At 50.1% G+C, this 9,454-nt stretch overlaps 1 protein-coding gene across 2 annotated transcripts in view; it reads right to left on the bottom strand.

The window, feature by feature from the left end:
* Positions 1-1,351: 1,351 nt before the first annotated feature.
* The window catches only part of CTTNBP2NL (CTTNBP2 N-terminal like), a 203,058-nt gene continuing 194,955 nt past the window's right edge, over positions 1,352-9,454 (bottom strand). For both annotated transcript variants that reach the window (XM_069633322.1, XM_069633323.1), the window contains exon 5: positions 1,352-3,213. In XM_069633322.1, coding sequence (XP_069489423.1) covers positions 1,744-3,213 — 1,470 coding nt within the window. In that variant the 3' untranslated portion in view covers positions 1,352-1,743. The remainder of the gene's footprint in view (positions 3,214-9,454) is intronic.

The raw sequence follows: 9,454 nt of genomic DNA, 5'->3' as shown, positions 1-9,454 counted from the left end.
CACCGATGCAATTTTTGCAATCCCACCCCATATGACACTGCAGAACAGACTTTCAAGTGGGCCGCTGTACACCGTGCATGTAATTTAGCTGCAATATAGCTCAGAGAGTTAAACTCGGTCTGCTAATGTGTGTGATCTGAACATCACAGGTTCAAATCCAAGCCAGGAAAACTGGGCCTTTCATCCTTGGGAGGCTGTTAAATGAGAACCAATTTGGCATGGTAATTAATAATTGTCTCAGTAATTTATCTATTGTGTTTCAGCATAAAAACTTGTAAACAGAAAGATTCAAAATGTATTGAAATATATCAAAATATATCACATCATAAAATGTTCATAAAATCCAATCAAATTATCGTGATTGTAGGTATGCTTTGTAGATAATTTGATGGGATTTTATAAATATGATATATTTAGAATCTTTCTGTGTAAAGTTTTATACTGAAACAATAAATAAATAATAATTGTATATAAACATGTTCTATGTTAAATGCTTTGGTGAAAGCCCTATATGTGATGGTAGGTCGTGCTAAACAGTTTTCTTTTTGAAATCAAACATTTGAAAACAACACATCAATATTAACCAACCAAAAATGAAATAGAGATAATGGCGCACACCAGGGTTGACAAAAACCAGGAAAGATGGAGAAGGGACTTTGAATTAGAAATCTACCATTGGATAATGGAGTCTCAGAAACGAATGTCGGCCATGTTGGAGTCTCAGAAACTAATGTCGGCCATGTTGTACTCCAAGCGCCCACCTTTACCCACCATAACATCGAATAACGTTCACAAGACACGACGTTTACTTGTGATATACATCAGAGGTTACTGAAAAGAGAAAAGCACCATATGTTAATTCCGGTTTATCAGATAACCGCACTGTTATTGCAGGATTAGTTCAGGCACTTTGTGTAGGCGCAAGTAACTGGGGCGAGAATTGCACAAAGGATGTCCACGTGATTAGAAAGGCGAACAGTGCATTACACAATTACAGGTACACGCAATAGTCCCGCCCCCTGTTAACAACAATGCTAGGTCAGGCTGTTTCATCTAAAGGAGCAGCAAGCAAGACAAGTCTACATTTTTAAATGTACATGTTGGCCAGCCTTTTTCTTTTTTTCCTTGCCCATTTCATCAGTCGAAGCACAGGTTCAAAACAACGCAAATCGTCAAGTGTTCCCCAGTGGGGACCTGGGGTGCAGTGACTAGAGCGGTTTCAAGACGATCATTTTTGTCGCCTCACAGGTTTGCCACATGCTCTTTCGTCATTTAAAAAAAAAACTGCATTCTTAAAAGGGCCCTCCCCATTATTCATTTACATTTGACTAACTGTGTAACAAACCGTCCGTAAAATTTGAAAAATGTCCTTTATAGTGTTTTGACACGACTGGGACTTCATTTACAATACCTATGCCCACCTGCGCCCGCCCCTCCCCCCAAAAGGATAAAATGAGAACATGTGAATTCCTGACGAACAGAATTAAAACATTCAGGTACTACAGTTTAGTGCTGTACAGTGTTTACCCTTTTGAAAAAAGCATAAGTTCAGGCTATTCATAGGGTAAGAAAACTAGAAAAAGTATACTAAAAATTGTATATAATAATTTCTTCTATTACCAAAATAAATAACTCATATTTGATCATTTTAAACAATAGTTCAGCATTTTAGAACAGTCTTCTTTACGTTGTGTAGGACTGGTTAATACGGAATGTGCGCGTGAGTACATATGTCCATAACAGCTAGCTACTTGACGGCACCATAATCTCAAATTCATTGCCATTGGCTACTGCCACGTTGCTAGCACAACCGTTGCTAGACATGTCCGCCATTGCACCCAAGGCCGCGATCTGGCTGGATGTTTTGGTAAGGGGGCCGGGGGAGGCCGGAGATTGAGCCAAGCCCGGTTTCTTGGGAGGAATTGGTGGAGGATGCCCGCGTTCCACTCTTGGTATTGTTGGCGATTTAATCCCAGGAGACAAAGGCCCCAGCGGGCAGGAGACTTTAACGGGGCTCAACGAATGATTCAATTCATTTTTTGGGGTTGCGGAATTGGCTAGGTTTCTGTAGTCTGTGCCGAATGGAGAACTGTTGGGGGCTTGCGGCTTGGTGGGCACCTGTTGACTCGTAAATCTGGAGAGCACCTGAGTGACAGTATTGCGAGCTAACTGTTTTGCGGCAGAATTGTCAGGCATGATCGGAGAGAGATCGCGAGGAGGTGGACTTTGGAGACCACTTGCATGCTGATCTTGTTCCGACTGAGATTGGAATTTATGTCGCGCAGCATGAAAACGCTGGTTGATCCCAACTTGATAGGAAGACTGGTAGCCCGGGCTACCGGCTGATGCACCAATCAAACGCCTACTAAGCACCGGTGAGGAACACGGCGAGGAAGTTAATGATGAAGTGGCTGTGCTGCTTGGGGACATGCCACCTGATGATAGATGCGACATGTGGATTGGGGACTCAATGCGGTTTGGAGAACTTCCATTTTCAGAGTGATTTTCATGGCCCGGGAGAGGAGGCTTTTCACTTTGGTGTTCACCAACGTGCAAATGCAGCACGTCATCACTTGTTTGCATCCCCATGTTGTAATGGCCATTAGTTTTGGCAAAGGAGTGGCTCGGTACGGTTGGACTGGACAATGTAATGTGATCCACTCGGTCTACCCCCATTGGATAGTTTTTCTCATTGGACATCATCTCTGTCTGGCAAAAGACAGAGACCTGAAGTGGATTTTCTGTTTCCACTCCGACCGACACAAGAACAGAATTTTGGTGTAGATGGTTTGGTTTTCCTGCGGTTTTTCCCGATGCCTCGAGGTCTGCTAGGACCTTCTTCAGATGCGCCAGCTCCACGCTCAGGGCATTTGTCCGGTTTTCTTCTCGGTTCAATTTGGCTTTCAGCTGCTCCCTCTCGATGTCAAACTCGGACAGCTGTTTCTCCACTTGGGCCTCCATCTGGAGGCCCCTCTTCTTCTCGGCTGCCAGGGCCTCCTCCAACTTGGCCACTTGGCTTTTCGCCTTCTCCAGCCGCAAGCTCATGTCTTCCACGCGCTGCACCTCTTCGGCAGCTTTGCTGGTGGCTTTTTTGCACTCGGCCACCAGGATGGACGACAATTGCTTATGGCGGGATTTCTCCTCCTCCAGTTGCGTCGACAGCTTCTTCTGTTCCTTTTCCAATTTCTTGACTTGAGACTTCTCGAATTCCAACTGCAAGTACAAAAAAAAGGAGATTCTTGAAATAAGCTCCAGCAGAAAGAGGCTCATACAAAAGTTACGATTCTTAATAAATGCCCTGAAGAGGTTTTGCCGAAATACGTACACCTGTCAGCAAGATTAAAGAGGCAATGGCAAAAAAACTGAAAAGACAATAAAATCACTTCTAGTTCAAAAGTGGACGGAGAGCTATGCAAATAATATACAAATAACATGAGTATCAAAAAGTGTTCCCCATTGGTTGTAAAGAGACTTGCATAAAAAAAACATGGTTACACCATGAATTTATAATGGCATGTGTGTGCATGGAACAACTCTATGCCTCTCAGACCCCCCTGATCTCTTCTAGATTGGCTTCTTAGGAGCCACTCTGTTGTGTCCAAAGTTGTGACCATTTCTGATCATTGGCTCCATGATACTTATGGTTTTCAGTTAATAATAATTGCGTTTTATGTAGCAATTCAGGCACACTTTCCTCTGCTTGTAAGCACTTCATTTTATTTATTTATTTTTGAATTTACAGCAATGCACAAAACCCTGAGGCATCTAGACACTAGTTGCATTGGATAAGGTGTTTCAAGATGTTGTCGTGAGTTACCAGTAAGTTACATATACAGCACAAGGCTGCCAATTCATAATCGGGTAGGTTACGGGATGTTACATGTGCAGCACAAGGCTGTCGTAATCATGTAGGTTACGGCAGGTGCATAAGCAGTACAGGCTGAAAAGTGTCAATCTGTAAGTTGCGGCCCATTACATATACTGTGTGGGGCTAGACTTCGTTATTAGGTGGAGAAAGTTGTTTGTGATGATGGAAATCATGCCGGCGCAATATTAAAACGCGTTAGGGGGACAATGAGAAGCGCTGTAAATTATTGACGAACAGATGCATTGCTTTGCTACGACGAGGCAGTAAGGTGCAAGACAGGCATGGCATCAAGAGAGACACAGACTCAAAAGGGTTAGTTTTAAAACCTTTATTTACCAAAGTAACTGGGTTGGTGTAAAGCCCGACTGGCCCCCAAGTCTAAAGGGTGAATTCCATTAAATGATGTTTCTAAGGCCGTCGTTGTCTAATAGTCCAAAATAAAAGTCTGTCCGTCTAAACCTATGCTTGCCCTCACACTCTGTACAAAAAACGTGAAAAAGTATTTTCAAAACAATTGTGGTTCAACAAAAAGTGGAAACCAAGGTTGGTTTCAGGTGGTCTTCTCACCAGATGATGCTTGGTTAATATCACAGAAATGAGTTCAATCAACAGGACTGTAAGGAAGATCTTCTCCATAGGCACCTGGTAGTTATTCCAACTACCTTAAGTGTCTTGTTCCTTGGGGTTCCCTTCCCCAAGCTTTAGCTTATTCAAGTTTCAAAACACCATAGAATCATTGTAACAGTCCCTTTTGTAAGCCTCTCAAGGTTCCCTTACCCACGCTTCAGTCCTTTCAACAGTACAACACAACACAACCTTGTACGGACCAATGTAAGCCAATCAACTACTGTAACCCTGTTCGGACCAATGTAACCCTGCATTAACCCCACCCCTGTAACTAAGACACATTCTTGAAACAGCGCCTCAATGTCTCCAGGCTGCTAGGCGCTTTACAAGGAACAAGTTACTTACCTGTAACTGTTGTTCTCCAGCATGGGTCTGGCATGGATTCACATGCTCATGAATATTTCCCGTCGTCAGGCCGGGAATCCTCGGTATAGAAAAAAAATCAGTATCAGTTTTGTTTCTGATCTGTCTTTCTTAGTAGTAACCAATCACTGGTCTCTGGGTCATACTGCCCCCAGCCAATGACTGCCCTCTCCCTAAGCCCCGCCTCTGGCAGCCATCCTCAGATTTGGTAGCACGTAAAGTGGCATTATGACCAAGTGAAGAGCCGCAGAGGGGTAGGCGGGAGGGTTCGCATTTGAATCCATGCCAGACCGATGCTGGAGAACAACAGTTACAGGTAAGTAACTTGTTCCTTCTCCAGCATGGGGTCTGGCATGGATTCACATGCTCATGAATATAAGAATACATAGCAGTATACACATGCACAACCACGGGAGGTGGCAAACAGGCTAAACATTAATCAATACCAAAACACTCAACATTAAGCATCTCTTACCTCCTCACCAGGCTCACCTTAAGCGAACAGATTGCGCAGCTCTGCTTGGCCGACCCTGGAGTCCCGATCGACGCAGTAGAATCTCATGAAGGTGTGTGTCGACCTCCACGTCGCAGCCCTGCAGATGTCGAGCAGGCGCACACTAGAAAGGAACGCCGTGGTAGCAGCGATCGCTCTGGTCGAGTGGGCTCTCGGACGGCCGGGCAGCGGTTGGTTTGCCAACCGGTGACAGTGCATGATGCAGCCGGAGAGCCATCTGGAAATGGAAGCCTTCGAGAGAGCCTTCCCTTCATTCACAGGTCCAAAGTTTACAAACAGCTGTGATGTCTTCCGAAAACTCTTCCGTTTCGGTCCACGTAGAACTTCAGCACTCTAGCTACGTCCAGCGAGTGCAGAGTCCTCTCAGCCGGCGACAAAGGCGACGGGAAGAAAACTGGCAACACCAAGGGTTCGTTGAGGTGGAAGTCCAACGGCACCTTGGGCATGAAGGCGGGGTGCGTCCTCAGCACCACCCACGTGTCGTGAAAAGTCAAGTATGGTGGCTTGCAAGATAGGGCCTGGATCTCTCCCACTCGTCGTGCGGAGGTGATGGCCACGAGAAAAGCTGTCTTCCACGACAGAAACTTCAACGATGCCGAATGCATAGGCTCAAATGGGCCCCCCTCCCATGAGCCTGGTCAGCACCACGTTGAGCTCCCACGCCGGGCAGGGGCCTTCACCGGCGGAAATGATCGGAACAATCCTTTCATAAATTCCTTCACCAGCCGATGAGACCACAAGGACGCCCGTCCCGTAGTCCTGGTGTATCATGAGATGGCGGCCAGATGTATCTTGATGGAAGCGTGAGCTAGTCCAGCCTTGGCCAATCACAGTAGGTATGGCAATACTTGAGGGGCTGTAATCCGCAGAGGGTTAATCTTCTGTGCACGGCACCAGACAGAAATCCTCTTCTATTTATGTCCGTAGCACTTGAGAGTTGAGGACGCCCTGTGCTTTGCAAGACCTCTCTGCAGTCGGCTGGGATGTCGTACCCTCCAAACTCTAGTGCTGCAGGAGCCAGGCCTGCAAGTTCAGCGACTCTGGGTTGTGATGAAGAATGGCGCCTCCTTCTCTGGAGAGAAGATCCGCATCCGTCGGCAGCTTGACTGGTGTGGACGCCGACAAGTCCAGAAGGTCCAGGAACCAGATCTGTCTCGGCCATGCCGGTGCGAGGAGGATCATCCTGCACCGGGACCTCTTGAGCTGGTTGATGAGCCGGAGCAGCAACGGCAACGGCGGGAACGCATAAAGAAATAGGGCGTCCCAGAGGAACGAGAAAGCATCGCCCATGCTCCTCGGATAGGGGAACCTGCTGGCGAACCTCCGGCACTTGGAGTTAGTCGCTGTCGTGAAGAGATCGATCTGGGATTGGCCCCATCGTCGGAAAAGTCGATTCACTTGATCCTGGCGTAGTTCCCACTCGTGGCACGAGTGCAGCTCTCTGCTGAGAGAGTCGGCGATGGTGTTTTTTATTCCTGCAAGATGAAGTCACCAGAAACAACCCTTGGGCAACGGCCCAATGCCACAGATCCTGGGCTTCCTTGGATAGGGCAGGGGATCTGGTTCCGCCCTGCTTCCGGATGTAAACATCGTGGTGGTGTTGTCGGTGAAGATCCTCACCACCTTGCCCTTGAGGGACAGAAGAAAAGACCCGAGGGCCCAGAACACTGCGCAGAGCTCCAAGATGTTGATGTGGAGTGACGTCTCCTCCGGGAGCCAAAGGCCTCTCGCGTGAAGATCTCCGGAGTGCGCTCCCCAACCTTCCAGGGAGGCATCCGTCGTCACGTCACCTGGTGAGCTGGGGTCTGAAAGTCTGTGCCCGCCGACAGATGAGAGTGGGCACCCCACCACCGGATCGCCTGATTGAACGTCTCGTTGAGTGGGATCCTGTCCTCGAAGCTGCCCGTCGACTGGACCCAGCGGGCGTCGAGGAACTCTTGTAAGGGGCGCATCCGAAGCCTGCAAAGGCGCACCAGATAAATGCAGGGGGACATCATCCCGAGGAGGGACTTGATAGATCTTACCCTGGCCATGTCCGTGGCCAGCAGATGCTGCACCTTGCCCAGGATGGTCCTGGTCCTTTCCTCCGACGGCGAGGCCAGGCGCGATACTGTGTCCAGCTTGGCTCCCAGAAACAGGGCGACTTGCGACGGGACCAGGTGGGATTTTGGAAAGTTGATGGAGAACCCCAGGTCCGTGAGCAGCTGGACGGTCTGGACAGCTGGACGGTCTCCACGGCGAGCTCCCTTGTCCTTGCACGGATGAGCCAGTCGTCCAGGTAGGGGTAGACGTGGACCCCCTGCAGGTGCAGCTGCGCCGCCACCGGTGCAAGGCACTTGGTGAACACCCTGGGTGCCGACTTCAATACGAACGGGAGGGCCTTGAACTGGTAGTGCCGCCCTTGGACCACGAACCTGAGGAACTCTCGGTGTCTTTTTAGAATGGGGATGTGGAAGTATGCATCCTCCAAGTCCAAAGTCGACAGGAAATCGCCCTCCTCCAGCTCTCCCAGCACGTGCTGGAGGGGGACCATCCGGAACTTCTGTGCCTTGATGTACTTATTCAGTCGTCGCAGGTCCAGGATGGGACGCCATCCTCCTGTCTTCTTTACGAGGAAGTACCTTGAGTAAACTCCGGAGCCCCGAAGCCTCTTTGGGACGAGCTCGATGGCACCTTTCTTGAGCATTGCCCTTACTTCCAACAGTAGTTGAGGGACGCGATTTTCCTTCCTGGCCACGGGTGGAACGCGAGGGCACTTCTTCTGGAACTCGAGAGCGTGCCCTTGGGCCAGGGCGTCCAGCACCCAACGGTCGGTGGACGCCCACTCCCACACGCTGACGAACCTCGCCAGCCGGCCTTCCACCGGGGTGCTTTGGCGGGGGCCCGACCTCACGGTCGGTTCAATCTTGTTTGGAGGCCGCCTTGCCTCCTTGACCTCCCTGTCGACGTCGACGGGCACCACCTGACTAGCCGCGTCGTCTGTAGGCCTCCCGAGACAAGATCTTGCCGCTTGTTGGTACGTCGAGGAGCCACTGCCGGATCCCTTGGAGGCACCTTGTCTGCCTCCGGAGCTCCGAAAGGACGGCCGTCATTGTTGGAGCACTCCCACTGCCCGGACAGTCCCTGTGTCTGTCTTGATAGCCTGAAGGGACTCATCAACCGCCTTCCCAAACAGTTGTTCCCGTCGAAGGGTACGTCCTGGTGGAAATCCGTCACCTTGAGCCATCCTCGTCGTCTCAGGCAAACGCTGTTGCCCAACTGACGTAAACCGGTGTTGGCGATGTCCGTTGCCACCGTGATGGCGTGGTCCGAAGCAAGCTCACCTTCCTGTAAGATTTCAAGGGCCTCAGCCCTTTTGGCATCCGGAAAGATGTCCAATAGAGGGGCGATTTTGAACCACGACTCCGTCGTAGCGGGCTACGATAGCCAGGAAGTTGGCCGCCTTGATAGTCGTCGCTGCGGATGAGAGGACCCGTCGTCCCTTCGTGTCCAGCTTCCTGCCTTTGCCGTCCGGTGGGGAAGTTGATGTCGAGGCCGATGCCCCCCCAGCTTTCTTCTTTGCTGCCGCTGAAACAACCGAATCCGGGGTAGGTTGCGCCCAAAGGCACAAGGGGCAGTGTTGGGGACCCGGTACTTCTTCTCATACCGGTCCCTCTTTGCAGGGTTCTTGAGGAGGGCGAACCCCTCATCCCAGATGTCAAGAAGTGGTACGGCGAGGACCGTCTTCCTTTTAGCCTCGCTCCGTTGGTAAAGGAACCCTTCCTTCTTCTCTTCGGGGCAGAGCTGGAAGAGCTTGGATGCCCTGGAAATCATGGCATGGAAGGATCCAATCTCGTCGGGCGGGGACGCCCGAGCAGGGGGCGGCGGGGGACACGTCCCGTCGTCACCACCATCATCATCATCATCATCTGTACCCGTTGTAGCCGTGTCCGTGCCTGTATCATCCCCGTGGGTAGTAGACCGGGGGGAAGGCGGAGCAGGCCACAGAGGTGGGAGAGGTGGCGGAGGATGCGTCCTCTTCTTATGTGGTGGACTTTCCGAAGGTCCCAGCTCCGCTTCCCCTGTCGGGTCTGGCTCAGGTA

The sequence above is a fragment of the Ambystoma mexicanum genome, chromosome 13, assembly GCF_040938575.1.
Source record: "Ambystoma mexicanum isolate Mex_15411 chromosome 13, UKY_AmexF1_1, whole genome shotgun sequence".
In the NCBI taxonomy this organism is placed as follows: domain Eukaryota; kingdom Metazoa; phylum Chordata; class Amphibia; order Caudata; family Ambystomatidae; genus Ambystoma; species Ambystoma mexicanum.
Note: the sequence above shows the minus strand (reverse complement) of the source record. Positions and strands in the feature narration are given on the sequence as shown.